At 45.1% G+C, this 17,373-nt stretch overlaps 1 protein-coding gene across 21 annotated transcripts in view; it reads left to right on the forward strand.

Moving 5' to 3' along the window:
- The window catches only part of DUS2 (dihydrouridine synthase 2), an 83,365-nt gene that overhangs the window by 39,235 nt on the left and 26,757 nt on the right, over window positions 1-17,373 (forward strand). For 16 of the 21 annotated variants that reach the window (XM_078357519.1, XM_054248856.2, XM_078357523.1 and 13 more), the window contains 2 exons: window positions 1,188-1,330; window positions 15,824-15,869. In XM_078357519.1, coding sequence (XP_078213645.1) covers window positions 1,188-1,330; window positions 15,824-15,869 — 189 coding nt within the window. Of the gene's footprint in view, window positions 1-1,187; window positions 1,331-14,163; window positions 14,340-15,823; window positions 15,870-17,373 lie in introns of all 21 variants that reach the window. The other 5 variants (XM_078357528.1, XM_078357524.1, XM_078357527.1 and 2 more) reach the window with 1 other exon arrangement.

Consider the following 17,373-nt stretch of genomic DNA (forward strand, 5'->3'; position numbering starts at 1 on the left):
TAACACAGTAGGTAAACTCCTGCCTTGGGACCTTTGCATTGGCTGTTTCCTCTGCTGTGCATTCTTGAGTAACTCAAATCTCTGCTCAATTTTTTTTTCTTCTTAGGGGTCTTGACTGATCAAATCTTCTCTTTAAAGCCTGTATTGACTTCTCTATTTCAAATTGCAACCCATCCCTAGCACTTTTAGTCTTCCTTCTCCTGCTCTAGCATTACCAGTTTCCCAGCAAACTATATAGTTTATCTATTTGTTATGCTTTTTGGTTTGTTTGTTTTTTTGCCTATACTCCCTGGCTAGAATGAAAACTCTCTCAGATACTCCACTGTAGAGTTTAAAAAAAAAAGAATGAAAACTGCCAGAGCAGGGATTTTTGTCTGTTTTTTTCTTTGATGTATCCCAGGAGACTGGGACAGTGATGGGCACAGACTAAGCACTTAATAAATATTTATTAGATGAATGAATGTGCATCTATACTTTCTATGTTCAGGGAAGAGAAAAACAGTCCAGGTGCAGTGGCTCACACTTGCAGTCCCAGCACTTTGGGAGGCCAAGGTGGGCAGATCACCTGAAGTCTGGAGTTCAAGACCAGCCTGGCCAACATGGTGAAACTCCATGTTTTTTTTTTTTTTTTTTTTTGAGACAGAGTCTCCCTCTTGTTGCCCAGGCTGGGGTACACCAGTACCATCTTGCCTCACTGCAACCCCCACCTCCTGGGTTCAAATGATTATCCTGCCACAGCCTCCTGAGTAGCTGGGATTACAGGTGGCTGCCACCACACCTGGCTAATTTTTGTATTTTTTAGTAGAGATGGGATTTCATCATGTTGGCCAGACTGGTCTCAAATTCCTGACCTCAGGTGATCCACCACCTTGTCCTCCCAAAGTGCTGGGATTACAGGTGCGAGCTATTGCGCCCAGCCGTGAAACCCCATCTTTGTAATCCCAATTACTCAGGAGGCTGAAGCAGGAGAATTGCTTGCATCCAGGAGTCAGAGGTTGCAGTGAGCACTGCACTGCACTCCAGGCTGGGTGACAAAATGAGACTGTCTCAAACAAACCAAACCAATAACCGAAAGAAAAGGAAAACCAACTGCTGTGTGCTAGAAGGAGGAAGGGAAGCCTGTTCTTGCTACCAGGAGAGATTTTCTCCATTTGAATTTCTGACTCTTGTTTTCTCTTTTTTTTCAGGCTGTAGCAGAGGAGGAATGATTGTGAATAGCCTCTCTCTGTGCTACCATAACAAGCTGATTCTGGCCCCAATGGTTCGGGTAGGGACTCTTCCAATGCGGCTGCTTGCCTTGGATTATGGAGCAGACATTGTTTACTGTGAGGTAAGGGGCTCCTGATTTTTCTGGGTGGGCTTCTCCACAAGTGCAGATTCTTCTCCATTTGTGTGTGGGAGTGGTCGGGAGTTAGGGGAGACAGATGGGAATTGACTTTACAGGTGCTCACTAAAGGCTGGAGGAGATGAACGTATGTGATACTCATGAGTCCTGTGAACCCTGCTAAGGCCCAGGAGCCTGTAGCACAGAGGCATTCTGGAATATCCTGGGCTAGTTGGAAAGATGAGTCTCATGTCATGTCTGGGCAACCTAGTGAGACCTCATCTCTATTTTAAAAAATAAAAAGAGACTGGGTATAGTGGCTCACACCTGTAATCCCAGCACTTTGTGAGGCTGAGGCGTGCAGATCACCTGAAGTCACGGGTTTGAGCCCAGTCTGGCTAACATGGTGAAGTCTTGTCTCTACTAAAAATACAAAAATTAGCTGGGCATGGTGGTATGTGCATGTAGTCCTAGCTACTCAGGAGACTGAGGCAGGAGAATTGCTTGAACCTGGGAAGTGGAGGTTGCAGTGAGCCGAAATCACGCCACTGTACTCCAGCCTACGTGACAGAGCAAGACTCCATCTAAAAAAAAAATAATAATAAAAAATAAAAAGAGGCTGGGCATGGTAGCTCATGCCTGTAATACTAGCACTTTAGGAGGCCAAGGCAGGAGGATCACTTGAGCCTAGAAGTTTGAGACCATCCTGGGCTATATAGTGACACCTCATCTCTTTAAAAAAAAAAAAAATTTTGTAAGTTAAAAAAAAAAAAAAAGCCTGGTATGGTGGCTCACACCTGTAATCCCATCACTTTGGGAGGCTGAGGCAGGAGGATTACTTGAACCCAGGAGTTCAAGACCAGCCTGGGTAATATAGTGAGACCCTGTCTCTACCAAAAAATAAAAAATGTACAAAATAAAAAAAGAAAAAGCCACTATGTAGAGGAAATGGAGGACTTAAGAGGAGATTGGGGGAAAACATACTTTTATGAACTGGGTATATGTGTTGGGGCATAGATATCAATGACAGAAAAGGTAAAAGAGTGAGAAAAATAGTCAAGTCACATTTTATGTGAAGGGTGGCAGGCAAAGAGAGGAGTGCTTGTGCAGGGAAACTCCTGTTTTTTTAACCATCAGATCTTGTGAGACCTTTTCACTATCAAGAGAACAGGGAGCAAGTGATGGAAGGAGGGAAGCCAAGAGGTTTCATGCCTGAGAGACCTGTTTCATGAGGTGTCCAGTCTTCTACTGGAAATGAGGCTGACAGGAGTGAGGTGGGGACTTGATGAAGGTGAGGAAGGTTTGGTCCTATTCCCGTGGAGACTGGGAAGTTTGCCTGGCAGCCAGGTATGCATGGTAATGCTGGTTTGCAGTGTTTGGGGAAGGAGAGCTGAGAGGCCTCAGTGGTATGTCCATGGATGGGGATTGGCGTGTTGGTGCCTGCCGCAGGGCAGGGGGCAGAGGTCTCTAGGGTGCTGACAAGGCAAAGAGGGAGGGAGAGAGAGGAAAGCGGATGTGTTGTCCAAATGTATGAGGTGGAAGGCAGATTCCTGGATTCCCCACAGAGGCCTGAGCCCTGACTCTAAGACAGTTTGTGCGAGGATTGTGAGATTGGCTGTTAGTGGGCCTCCATAAGGCTTCCAGGCTGCTAGATCTGCCTAGGGCAGGGAGGAACTGTTCCCAGGATCAGCGGCTAGGACATGTGTGGTCATGCTGAGCATTATTCATCTGGTCACTTGTCCCTTGAGCTGGCACTCAGGCCCCTCGGTGCTCAGCAATGGTTGGGTTCCTGGCCAGCACCCTCCTTATCCCTCAGAAAAGTCTCTTAAATTTGGAAGAGGAATGGGATGAGGGGGACTTTAAAGAATCGTCTCATAGCCTGAGGACTGGTGACTAAAAATACCAAATCCGAATTCACTCCATCCTCTTATAGGACAATAACAAAGAGGGACATATTAGCTGCTCATCCATTAGTCCATGTATATATGTGTGTGTGTGTGTATATATATATATATATATATATATTTTTTTTTTTTTTGAGATGCAGTCTCACTCTGTCGCCTAGGCTGGAGTGCAGTGGTGTAATCTTGGCTCACTGCAACCTCTGCCTCCCAGGTTCAAGCAATTCTCCTGCCTCAACCTCCTGAGTAGCTGGGACTACAGGTGCATACTGCCATGCCCAGCTAATTTTTGTATTTTTAGTAGAGATGGGGTTTTGCTGTGTTGGCCAGCCTGGTCTCAAACTTCTGTCCTCAAGTGATTCCCCTGCCTCGACTTTGCAACATGTTGGGATTAGGAGAGTGAGCCACTGTGTCCGCCCTTCTGGAATTGTTTTCTTTCTTTCTTCTTTTTTTTTTTGTTGCGACAGAGTCTCACTCTGTCACCCAGGCTGGAGTGCAGTGGTATGATCTTGGCTTACTGCAACCTCTGCCTCCCAGGTTGAAGCAATTCTCCCACCTCAGCCTCCTGAGTAGCTGGGATTATAAGTGTCTGCCATCGCACCCAGCTAATTTTTGTATTTTTAGTAGAGATGAGTTTTCGCCATGTTGGCCAGGCTGGTCTTGAACCCCTGACCTTAGGTGATCTGCCTGCCTTGGCTTTCCAAAGTGCTGGGATTACTGGTATGAGGCACTGCACCTGGCCTTAGGGTTGTTTTCAAGCCCTTTAGAAGTTTAGGGCTCAGGATTTATGTGATTACTTTAGTATGTGACCCTCCTAATTGGGCAAAGCTTGGTTTTCCTGGTAAATGTGCCCATTCCTTTATTCCAGGGTCTTGCTCCTATGTGGAGCAGAGAAAATACGAATTAAAATGTGTTAGCATTGTTTGATGTGCACTTCCCTGAGAGAGTCAGTATAGCTTATGAATAAACAAAGGGGTCTCTGCAGAGACCCCTTCCACCCAGACCTGTCCCCTATGAAGAGCAGACAGGTTGGCAGGTCAACCCTCACCTGGCTTGTGTAGGTGGCTGGTTACTGGGCCTCTGGGCATGGCTGATTGTGGTGTCAGGCGCCACCTGGTGGATCCATGGTTGTTCTGCCGGCAAGCTTTGGAGTACCTGTTGCCTGGATGTTCTCAACAGGGGAGTTCATGTGAGGTGGCCCATCTGTGGGATTAGATAATTAAACGACCCCACCTAGCTCATGGGACCTCACACACATCAGGCAAGTAGGCACCTCCTTAAAAACCCCACAAAGTCGCCGGACGCGGTGGTACATGCCTGTAATCCCAGCACTTTGGGAGGCTGAGGCAGACGGATCACCTGAGGTCTGGGGTTTGAGACCAATCTTGCCAACATGGTGGCATTTTTTAAAATAGAAAAAATTATTCTTTGCCCAGAAAGTCTTTGAGTCTAAAAAAGAAAAAAAAAGTAGAAAAAATATATATATAAAAAATTAGCGGGGCGTGGTGGTGTACACATGTAGTCCTAGCTACTTGGGAGGCTGAGGCAGGAGAATTGCTTGAACCAGGGAGGCAGAGGTTGCACTAAGCCGAGATCAAGCCACGGTACTCCCTGCTGGGTGTCAGAGCGAGACTCTGTAAAAAAAAAAAAAAAAAAAAGAAATACCCACAAAGTTCTCAGCACCTGGAAGATGAGCCAGTCTGTAAAAGTCAAGGGAGCAGCAGTAGTCTTTCCCCATGAGGGTCTGCCAGGAATTTTTGAGGAGTGATGACAGTTTTTGAGAGGTGCTGCAGAGGTCATGTTTCTGTTTCCTTTTATAAGAATGGTGGGATTCTGGTGTTCCAGTCTTTGAAGAGACACTGACTTGTTGTTAAACTTCTTAATAAGTAGCATCAAGGGACAAGGAAATGTTCTTAAGAGGCCCAGAGTACCACAAATGATTGATTTAGTCTCAGCTCAGTGGCTGACATCTGTAATTCCAGCGCTTTGGGAGGCCGAGGTGAGTGGATTACCCAAGGTCAGGAGTTTGAGACTAGCCTGGTCAGCACGGTGAAAACCCCTCCGTACTAAAAATACAAAATTAGCTGAGCGTGGCGACACACACCTGTAATCTCAGCTACTTGGGAGGTTGAGGCAGGAGAATCACTTGAACCTGGGAGGCAGAGGTTGCAATGTGCTGAGATTGTGCCATTGCACTCCAGCCTGGGCGACAAGGGCGAAACTGTCTCAAAAAAAAAAGAGAGAGAGAGAGAGAAATGAGTGATTTAAAAAAGTTTTTCTGGCCAGGCGCAGTGGCTCATGCCTATAATCCCAGCACTTTGGGAGGCCGAGGCGGGCGGAGGTCCCACCTGAAGTCAGGAGTTCAAGACCAGCCTGACCAACATGGTAAAATCCTGTCTCTAAAAAAAAAAAAGTTAAAAAAAAAAAAGTTTTCTTTCTTATTGTGACAAAAAATATATAGTTACTATCTTAACCCTTTGTAACTATACAGTTTATGTAGTACAGTTATGTAACTATATAGTGTTATGTATATTCACGTTGTGAAACAGATCTCTGGAATTTTTTCATCTGGTAAAATGGTAACAGCAATTTCCCATTTCCCCTTCTCCCAGCCACTGGTAACTACCATTCTACTTTCTGTTTCTATGAATTTGACTACTTTAGATACCTTATATAAGTGGAATCATGCAGTATTTATTGTTTGTGACTGGCTTATTTTCCTTAGCATAATGTTGTCAAGGTTTACCTGTTATAGCATGTGACAAGATTTCCTTCCTTTTTAATACTCCCTTGTATGTATATATCACATTTTGTTTATCTATTCATCCATTAATGGCCATTGGGTTGCTTCTGTGAATAATGCTGCTGTGAACATGGGTGTGCAAATAATCTCTTTGAGACCCTGCTTTTAATTCTTTCGATGGTATATCCAGAAGTGGGATTGCTAGATTATATGGTAGTTCTAGTTTTAAGTTTTGAGGACTCTCTATACTGTTTCCCATAACCATAATGGCTGCATCATTTTACAATCCCAGTAACAGCACACAAAGCTTCCGGTTTCTCTACATCCTCAAAAATGCTTGTTTGTTTGTTTTTTTTGTTTTGAGACAGAGTCTTATCCTGTAGCCCAGGCTGGAGTACAGGGACATGATCATAGCTCATTGCAGCCTGGAACTCCTGGGCTCAAGAGATTCTTCTGCTTCAGCCTCCTGTGTAGCTGGGACTACAGGTTTATGCCACCACATCTGGCTAACTTTATTTTATTTATTTAAATTAATTTTTTTTTAAGACAGTATCTCTTTATCGCCCTGGCTGGAGTGCCGTGGGGTGATTTCAGCTCACTGCCACCTCTGCTTTTTGGGTTCAAGTGATTCTCGTGCTTTAGCCTCCTGAGCAGCTGGGATTACAGGTGTGCACCACCACGCCCGGCTAATTTTTGTATTTTTGGTAGAGCAAGATTTTGCCATCTTGGCCAGGCTGGTCTCAAAGTCCTGGCCTCAGATGATCTGCCCCCCTTCAGCCTCCCAAAGTGCTGGGATTACAGGCATGAGCCACCATACCCAGCCACATCTGGTTAATTTTAAAATCTTTTGTAGAGACAGGATTTCGCTATGTTGCCCAGGCTGGTCCCAAACACGTGGCCTCAAGTGATTTTCTCACCTGGGCCTCTCAGAGTGCTGGGATTGGCTGAGCGAGGTGGCTCATGCCTGTAATCCCAGCGGTTTGGGAGGCCAAGGCTGGTGGATCACGAGGTCAGGTGTTCAAGACCAGCCTGGCCAACATGGTGAAACTCCATCTCTCTTCTTTTTTTTTTAAAGATGGGGTTTCACCATGTTGGTCAGGCTGGTCTTGAACTCGCGACCTCAAGTGATCCGCCTGCCTTGGCCTCCAAAGTGCTTGGATTATAGGCATGAGCTACCATGCCCGTCCAAACTCCATCTCTACTAAAAATTCAAAAATTATCTGGGCGTGGTGGCATGCGCCTGTTATCCCAGTTTCTCCAGAGGCTGAGGCAGGAGAATTGCTTGAACCCGGGAGGTGAAGGTTTTAGTGAGTTAAGATTGTGCCATTGCACTCCAGCTCTGGGTGACAGAGCAAGACTCCATCCCAGGGGTGTGGGGAATGGGGGGGAAGAAAGTGCTGGGATTACAGGTGTGAGCCATCATGCCTGGCCCACTTACTGTTTTTTTGATGGTAGCCATCCTAATGGGTATGAGGTGATATCTCATTGTGGTTTGTTTATCTCATTAGTGATGGTGAGTATCTTTTCATATGTTTTTGGCCATTTGTATGTTAGATTCACGCAGAATAGGTAATTTTTTAAAAACATAAAAAATTAAAAATTATTTAATTTAGTTTAGTTTTTTTTTTTTGAGATGGAGTCTTGCTTTGTCACCTAGGCTGGAGTGCAGTGGTGCCATCTCGGCTCACTGCAACCTCCGCCTCCTGGGTTTAAGCGAGTCTCCTGCCTCAGCCTCCCAAGGAGCTGGGACTACAGGTGTGTGCTGCCACACCTTCTTAATTTAGGTATTTTTGGTAGAGACAGAGTTTTGGCATGCTGGCCAGGCTTGTCTTGAACTTCTGACCACAAGTGATCCTCCCTCCTTGGCCTCCCAAAGTGTTAGGATTATAGGTATAAGCCACTGTGCCAGGCCTGTGCTCTTCTAAAAAATTAATTAATCATAGATATTTTTATTTATATCTGGACTCTCATTTCTGTTACACTGGTCCGTATGTCTACCTGTATGCCAGTACCACAGCCTTGTTTTTTTTTCTTCTTACTGGTGAACTGAGGTCACAACACAGTCTTGATTACTGTAGCTTGGTAGGTTTTAAGATTGGGAAATATAAATTCTCCAACTTTGTTCTTCTCTTTCAAGATTGTTTTGTCTAATCTGGGTTCTTTGCATTACTATATGAATTTTAGGATCATCTTGTCAATTTTTGATAAGATGTCAATCCCAGAAAGGCAGCTGGGATTTTGATAGAGTTTTCGTTGAATCTGTAGATTAGTTTGGGATTATTGCTGTCATAACAATGTTTGTTTAGTCTTCCAATCCATGAACATGTCTTTATTTAGGTCTTCTTTAATTTCTTTTTTTTTTTTTTTTGAGATGAGGTCTCATTCTGTTACCCAGGCTGAAGTACAGTGGCATGATCTTGGTTGACTGCACCCTCTGCCTCCTGGGCTTAAGCAATCCTCCCATCTCAGTCTCCTGAGTAGCTGGGACTACAGCCATGCACGACCCCACCTGGCTAATTTTTGTATTTTTTGTATAAATGGGGTTTCACCATGTCGCTCAGGCTGGTCTGGAGCTCCTTACCTCAAATGATCCACCTGCCTCAGCCTCCCAAAGTGCTGGGATTAAAAGCATGAGCCATTGGGCCAGGTCCCATCTTCTTTAATTTCTTTCAACAGTGTTTTATAGTTTTCAGTATATGAGTCTCATAGCTCTTTTTTGAATTTTTCCTATGTGTTTTAGTCCTTTAGATGTTATTACAAATGGAATTTCTTAATTTCATTTTTGGATTGTTCATTATTAGTATATAAAATATAATTGATTTCTGTGTATTGATCTTGTGTCCTTGACCTTGCTGAACTTGTTTATTAGCATGTATGTTCTCTTTCTTTCTCTCTCTGCCTCTAGTGTATGGGTGGGGGAAATGTCCTTAGGCTTTTTTTTTTTTTTTTTTGAGATGGAGACTCACTTTGTAGCCCAGGCTGGAGTGCAGTGGCACGATTTTGCCTCACTGCAACCTCTGCCTCCCAGGTTCAAGCAATTCTCCTGTCTCAGACTCTCAAGTAGCTGGGACTAGAGGTACGTGCCAACACACCCAGCTAATTTTTGTATTTTTAGTATAAACGGGGTTTCATCATGTTGACCAGGCTGGTCTTGAACTCCTGACCTCAGGTGATCCACCTGCCTTGGCTTCCCAAAGGGCTGGGATTATAGGTGTGAGCCACTATGTCCAGCCTCCTTAGGTTTTCTTTCTTTTTATTTATTTGTATTTTTTTGAGATGGAGTCTCCCTCTGTTGCCCAGGGTGGAGTACAGTGGCATGATCTCAGCTCACCACAACCTCTGCCTTCCGGGTTCAAGTGATTCTTCTGCTTCAGCCTCCAAAGTAGCTGGGACTACAGGCGCATGCTACCATGCCTGGCTAATATTTTTGTATTTTTAATAGAGATGGGGTTTCACTGTGCACAATGGTCTCAATCTTCTGACCTCATGATCCACCTGCCTCAGCCTCCCAAAGTGCTGGGATTATAGGCATGAGCCAGCGCACCCAGCCAGGCTTTCTGGATCTTGTATATAGATCTTTCTATATACAAGATCACATCGGCCAGGCAAGGTGGCTCACGCCTGTAATCCCAGCACATTGGGAGTCCGAGGCAGGTGGATCGCCTGAGGTCAGGAGTTCGAGACCAGCCTGGCCAACATGAGGAAACACCGTCTCTACTAAAATATATATGAAAAATTAGCTGAGCATGGTGGCAGGCACCTATATTCCCAGCTACTCAGAAGGCTGAGGCAGGAGAATCGCTTGAACCTGGGAGGTGGAGGTTGCAGTGAGCCAAGATCATGCCATTGCACTCCAGCCTGGGCAACCAGAGCGAAACTTTGTCTCAAAAAAAAAAAAAATCTGCCCACCTCAGCCTCCCAAAGTGCTGAGTTTACAGGTGTGAGCCACTGTGCCCAGCCTTGTTGAGTGTTTTTTATCCTGGAAGGGTGTTGGATTTCATTAGAAAATCTTTGAGTTTATTGAGAAGATCATGTGGTTTTTGGTTTTTATTCTATTGATATGGTACATGATATCAGTTGATTATTGGGTGTTATACCAAGCAGGGATGAATCCTACTTGGTCATGGTATAGAATCTTTTTATGTGTTGCTGGACTTGGCTTGCTAGTATTTTGTTGAGGATTTTTTTTTTCCCATTTGAGAAATATTGGTTATTATATATTTTTTTTCTTTTGATGCCTTTGGTTTTGGTACCAGGAAAATATTGACCTCAATGAATGAGTATGAAAGTGTCAGCTGGGCACAGTGGTTCACACCTGTAATTCCAGCACTTTGAGAGGCTGAGGTGGGAGGATCACAAGGTCAGGAGTTTGAGACCAGCCTAGCCAACATGGTGAAACCCCGTCTCTACTAAAAATACAAAAAAATTTATCTGGGCATGGTGGTGTGCACCTGTAATCCCAGCTACTTGGGAGTGTGATGCAGGAGAATCGCTTGAACCCAGGAGGCAGAGGTTGCAGTGAGCCAAGATCGAGCCACTGCACTCCAGCCTGGGTTACAGAGTAAGACTCTGTCTCAAGAAAGAAAGAAATAAAGCAAGTATTCTCTCCTTTTCCGTTATTTAGAAGACTTTGGGAAGGATTATTTGGAAGAGTTTGGGAAGGATTGATCATTTAAATATTTTGCAGAATTTACCAGTAAGGCATCTGGTCCTGAGTGTTTCTTTTTGGGAAACTTTTTAATTTTAATTTTAATTTATTTATTTACTTATTTATGAGACAGAGTTTTGCTCTTGTTGCCCAGGCTAGAGTACAATGGCGTGATCTTGGCTCACTGCAACCTCTATCTTCCAGGTTTAAGCAATTCTCCTACCTCAGCCTCCCAAGTAGCTGGGATTACAGGCATGTGCCACCATACCCTGCTAATTTTTTGTATTTTTAGTAGAGATGAGGTTTCTCCATGTTGGTCAGGCTGTCTTGAACTCCCAACCTGATGAACCTGATGTGATCTGCCCACCTTGGCCTCCCAAAGTGCTTGGATTACAGGCGTGAGCCACCACGGCCAGCCTATTTTTTTATTTTTATTTTTGAGGTGGAGTCTCGTTCTGTTGCCCAGCGTGCTGGAGTGCAATGGTGCAGTCTCAGCTCACTGCGACCTCCGCCTCCCGAGTTCAAGCGATTCTCTTGCCTCAGCCTTCCAAGTAGCTGGGATTACAGGTGCCTACCACCATGCCTAGCTAATTTTTGTATTTTTAGTAGTGACAGTGTTTCGCAAAGTTGGCCAGGCTGGTCTTGAACTCCTGACCTCAGGTGATCCGCCATCCTTGGCCTCCCAAAGTGCTGGGATTACAGGCATGAGCCGCCGTGCACAGGCTGGGAAATATTTTTAATTTTAAAATTTATTCTTATTTTTAAATTTTTAGATTCAGGGGTACATATGCGGATTTGTTACAAGGGTACAATGTGTGATGCTGAGAGTTTGAGCTTCTATTGATCCTGTCACCCAGATAGTGAACTTAATACCCAATAGGAAGTTTTTCAGCCCTTGCCCCCTCTCTGCTTCCTGCCTTTGGAAGTCTCCAGTGTCTATTGTTCCTATCTTTATGTTCGTGTGTACTCAGTGCTTAACGCCCACTTATAAATGAGAACATACGTTATTTGAGTTTGTTTCTGGTGTTAATTTGCTTAGGATAATGGCTGCTGGCTGCATCCATGTCACTGTAAAGTATATGATTTCATTAATTTTTTTTTAAACTGAATCTCCCTCTGTTGCCCAGGCTGGAGTGCAGTGGCACGATCTCAGCTCACTGTAGCCTCTTCTTCCCAGGTTCAAGCAATTCTCCTGCCTCAGCCTCCCCGGTAGCTGGGATTACAGGCATGTGCCACCATGCTCAGTTAAGTTTTGTTGGCATAAGCCAACTGTACCGGCCTTAATTTCTTGTTATAGGTCTATTCCCATTTTTTATTCCTTCAGTCAGATTCAGTAGTGTGTGTCATCTCATGTAGGTTATCTAATTTTTTTTGCATAAAATGGTTTATATTATTTTCTTATCCTTTTTATTTCTTTAAGATCAGTAGTAATGTTTTCTCTTTCATTCTGATTTTAATAATTTGAGTCTTCTCTTTTTTTTATTATTATTATTTTATTTATTTATTTTTGAGACGGAGTTTCGCTCGTTACCCAGGCTGGAGTGCAATGGTGCGATCTCGGCTCACCGCAACCTCCACCTCCTGGGTTTAGGCAACTCTCCTGCCTCAGCCTCCCGAGTAGCCAGGATTACAGGCATGTGCCACCACGCCCAGCTAATTTTTTGTATTTTTAGTAGAGACGGGGTTTCACCATGTTGACCGGTATGGTCTTGATCTCTTGACCTTGTGATCCACCCGCCTCGGCCTCCCAAAGTGCTGGGATTACAGGCTTGAGCCACTGTGCCCGGCCCTTTATTATTTTTTTTAAAGACAGGGTTTCACCATGTTGGTCAGGCTGGTCTTGAACTCCCGACCTCAGGTGATCTGCCTGCCTTGGCCTCCAAAGTGCTTGGATTACAGGTGTGAGCCACCACGCCCGGCCGATTCTTCTCTGTTTTTTTCCACTGGTAGTCTAGTTAAAAGTTTGTTAATTTTGTTGATATTTTCAAATAACAAAGTTTTTTTTTTTTGAGACGGAGTCTTGCTCTGTTGCTCAGACTGGAGTGCAGTGGTGCAATCTCGGCTCACTGCAACCTCTGTCTCCCAAGTTCAAGCAATTCCTGTTTTAGCCTCCTGAGTAGCTGGGACTACAGGCGGGTACCACCATGGCCAGCTAATTTTTGTATTTTAGTAGAGATGGGGTTTCACCATGTTGGCCAGGATGGTCTTAAACTCCCTACCTCAAGTTATCCAGCCGCCTTGGCCTCCCAGAGTGCTGGCATGACAGGCGTGAGCCACTATGCCTGACATGGTTTTTTTTTTTTTTGAGACAGGGTCTCACCCTGTTGCCCAGGCTGGCATGCAGTGGCACAATCATAGCTTACTGCAACCTCAACCACCTGGCCTCAAGCGATTCTCCTGCCTTACTGTCCCATGTAGCTGGGACCACAGTCACACACCACCACACCCGGCTAAGTCTAAAAAATCTTTTGTGCCGGGCACGGTGGCTCACGCCTGTAATCCCAGCACTTTGGGAGGCCAAGGCAGGTGGATCATGAGGTCAAGAGATCGAGACCATCCTGGTCAACATGGTGAAACCCCGTCTCTACTAAAAATGCAAAAAATTAGCTGAGCATGGTGGCGTACGCCTGTAATCCCAGCTACTTGGGAGGCTGAGGCAGGAGAATTGCCTGACCCCAGAAGGTGGAGGTTGCAGTGAGCTGAGGTCGTGCCATTGTACTCCAGCCTGGGTAACAAGAGTGAAACTCCGTCTCAAAAAAAAAATCTTTTGTACAGACAAGGTCTCACTTTGTTGCCTAGGCTGATCTTGAACTCCTAAGCTCAAGCAATCCTCCCTCTTTGGTTTTCTTAAGTGCTGGTGTTACAGATGTGAGCCATCACGTTTCCAGGGTTTGTTGTTGTTTGTTTGCTTAGTGACTATTCTGAACTAATTTTGTAAGGCTTGTGTTCTTCGCCATGTGTGGCCGGTGAAGTTCTCCTGGGTTAGCTTAATTGTTAGCTAATGTTTGGACAGATTTCTGTAAATACTTGGAACCAATAAACATCCCAATCTTCAATGTGGGACATGTGTTGCTTTTTCCTGTTCTAGTCCCTACCAAAGCTCAGTTTGTTATACCCAAGGGAGTTAGATGGAACAGCGCCATGCTCTGAGTTTGAAATTAAGAGTCCTTTATTAATTAGCTGGTGACCGAGAGACAGCTAACACTCAAAATTCTCTCAGCCCTGAGGAAGGGGCTGGATTCCTTTTTATACCTTGCTTAAGGTAGGGGAGAGGGAGCCTAGCTGGAGCAGAATTTACAGAAGCACAACAAGCATGTTAGATAAGGAGGCTGGTAACTAAGAGGCAGGAAGTTCTTATGATTGTTGATTTTCTTTTTTTTTTTTGAGACGGAGTTTTGCTCATTACCCAGGCTGGAGTGCAATGGCGTGATCTCGGCTTACCGCAACCTCCGCCTCCTGGGTTCAGGCAATTCTCCTGCCTCAGCCTCCTCAGTAGCTGGGACTACAGGCGTGCGCCACCATGCCCAACTAATTTTTGTATTTTTAGTAGAGACGGGGTTTCACCATGTTGACCAGGATGGTCTCGATCTCTTGACCTCGTGATCCACCTGCCTCGGCCTCCCAGAGTGTTGGGATTACAGGCGTGAGCCACGGCGCCTGGCCTGATTGTTGATTTTCAAGGAGGTTATACACAAGTGGTTCCCATGATTGCTGGTTACCAAGGTGGGTATTCGGTACTTGTCATATAATCAATCAAGGGGGTCATTCACAATGGCAAGTGGGCTTGCCAAGCAGGATATAGTTACAAAGGTTATATGTTTCTATAGTTCTAAGTACAGTATAACCCAGCACAGTAGCAAGACCTAGGTATGCACTTAAGGGAGAAGTGGCAGAAGGGGTGAGGTGGAGGTTAAGATGGAGTCTGTCTGGCTCTCAGCAAAATGGAATCTGTCTGGCTAACACAGGTAGGTTAGCACAAATTTGGCTACTGGATTTCTTCTTATAAATACAGGCCATTCAGTCTTTCCTACTTGTCCACTTGCCTTCTTGCTTGCCTTTTTAACTAGGATCACTGGCTACCAGGACTCTGAGTTGGGCTCTGCCCATCCCTTGGGATGCCACACTGATTCTTGGGGCTTGGATGTCAACCATGTCCAAACTGCTTGGTTGTGGTGATTTGTTTGTTCAGGCCTAGTGGGCATCAGTTATTTGATGACCTGAATACTGCATGGAGATAATGGTCACACAAATACCTAGAACATTTACTAACCTGATGGTGGATATGCTGGGGGAAGTCCTATGGATACCATGGGGATTCTTTGGCCATTATCCCTAGGTACTCCCATGAGTGAGTAGGAGATCATTGTGTCCACCTGGCTGGAGTTGTGACTTGCTGGGGCTCATAGGGAGTGAATGTGGGGGTTAGTACCAGGGGTGAATGCCTTTTCTCTTCTGGACCCCCAGAATCCATGGGCATGAGCTTCTGGGCTGTGTGACAGGTGTCTGCTGAGATTACAATGGAACAAAGCAGAACAGTCTTGTCTCCAACTAAGAACTAGAGAATCTCAGTTCTCCAGGAGATAGAAGGTTTTCCTCCATTTTTATGATGTGATTTTGAAGAAACCCCCTTTTTCTTTCTTTCCTGAGTCTGTTTGAGTATCTCCAGAGTTGGGGACCTTACCCTTTTCATTTCCACACAGTGTGACCCATGTTGAATAGGGGTTTTAGACTTTTCTTTCTTGTGTTCATCTCAGATCTTTCTCCCTTTGCTTCTCTTCACTGGTTCCAGTGTTATTCTTGGATATTTCTTGGGAGTCTTTCACTGCCTGCCCTTTGTTTAGGGATAGGTGGGATATTCTTTGATGGGGTAGGCTTCTGCTAAGACCAGTAAGTGAGGAAAATTTCCGGGTGGCCACATCCTGGATGATTATCTTCTTTCTGGCTAGGCCCCAAACAGTTCATTCATTCCAGGCCCAAACATCTCCAAGTTCCCTGAGAAGTGCAGCTAATTGAGGGTAGCTCACTCTGGCTCCTGTTTGCCATACTTGGGTGGGGAGGATAGCACTATATGTCCCAAAAGCCATGGTTTGTTGTTGGTAATAGGGTGACCGGCTAAGCAGTTCTTATTAGGTGTGTGATGAAAATCCTCCTTCATGCCCAGAGCCTACATGTTCAGGACTGACAAGTGTCCTCTGATTCCTCTGCAGGAGCTGATCGACCTCAAGATGATTCAGTGCAAGAGAGTTGTCAATGGTGAGTACAGATCTGGCTCCAGAATTATGCATATGACCTGCTGGGCTTAAGCAGCACTACCACTGCCCTTGCCTGGGGTGACGGTATCTTGCCTGGCTTCATTGAGTAATTTTGTAGATCACATGTTCCCTTGAGAGCCGTCACTGCTTTCCAGAGGCCATGACAAAAAGCTAGATGTGAAACAGGCTAAGAGTGCCTTTCACTCACAGGCATGCTGGGATAGAAATCACCATGTATCATAGCACAGGAAGGACTCTAGGAGCCTTGCAGTCAGGATGGCTTTAGCATTGGCCCTAGTTTGGCCACTTGCTCGGTGTATAACCTTGGGCAAGCCATATGCCCTCTGTCTGCCTCAGTTCCTTTAACTGTAAAATGAAATCATAGTCATTGCTTTACTTAAATCATAGGGTTGGAGTGAGGACCAAGTAAGTACTGTGAACACCCTATGCTCTGTGCAAATATGATTGTGACAAGTTGTAATTTTGCTGATACTTTATTGATGAGGCTGATTCTGCTTTGATTAGAGTTGTAGTATATTCCTTGAGGTTTTTGATACATATGTATATGCTTGTGAAATATTTTTTTTTTGAGATGGAGTCTTCCTTTGTTGCCCAGGCTGGAGTTAGTGGGGTAATCTCAGTTCACTGCAACCTCCGTCTCCTGGGTTAAAGCGATTCTCCTGCCTCAGCCTCCCATGTAGCTGGGAACCACAGGTGCCCGCCATCACAACTGACTAATTATTATATTTTTAGTAGAGATGGGGTTTCACCATGTTGGCCAGGCTGGTTTTGAACTCCTGACCTCAGGTGATCTGCCCACCTCAGCCTCCCAAAGTGCTGGGATTACAGGTCTGAGCCACTGCGCCTGGCCTGCTCGTGAAATATTTTCTTTTGACGTGGAGTCTCACTCTGTCACCCAGGCTGGAGTGCAATGGGACGATCTCAGCTCACTGCAGTCTCCGTCTCCTGGGTTCAAGCAATTCTTCTGCCTCAGCCTCCTGAGTAGCTGTGACTACAGTTGTGTGTCACCATGCCCAGCTAATTTTTGTATTTTTAGTAGAGCTAATTTTTGTATTTTTAGTAGTATTTTTAGTATGTCACCATATTGGCCAGGCTGATCTTGAACTTCTGACCTTGTGATCTACCTTTGTCGGCCTCCCAAAGTGCTGGGATTACAGACGTGAACCACCATGCCTGGCCAAAATCTTAATGGTAGTTTCATTAGAAGTTATGGCACAATTTTGTTGATTTTTTTTTTTTCCTTGAGACAGAGTCTCACTTTGTTGCCCAGGCTGGAGTGCAATGGCATGGTCCTGGGTCACTGCAACCTCCGCCTCCCAGGTTCAAGCAATTCTCCTGCTTCGGTCTCCCAAGTAGCTGGGACTACAGGCACTCAAAACCACACCTGGCTAATTTTTGTATTTTTAGTAGAGACAGGGTTTCATCCTGTTGGCCAGGCTGGTCTTGAACTCCTGACTTTGTGATCCACCCACCTCAGCCTCCCA

This window comes from Callithrix jacchus, chromosome 20 (assembly GCF_049354715.1).
Source record: "Callithrix jacchus isolate 240 chromosome 20, calJac240_pri, whole genome shotgun sequence".
In the NCBI taxonomy this organism is placed as follows: Eukaryota; Metazoa; Chordata; class Mammalia; order Primates; family Cebidae; genus Callithrix; species Callithrix jacchus.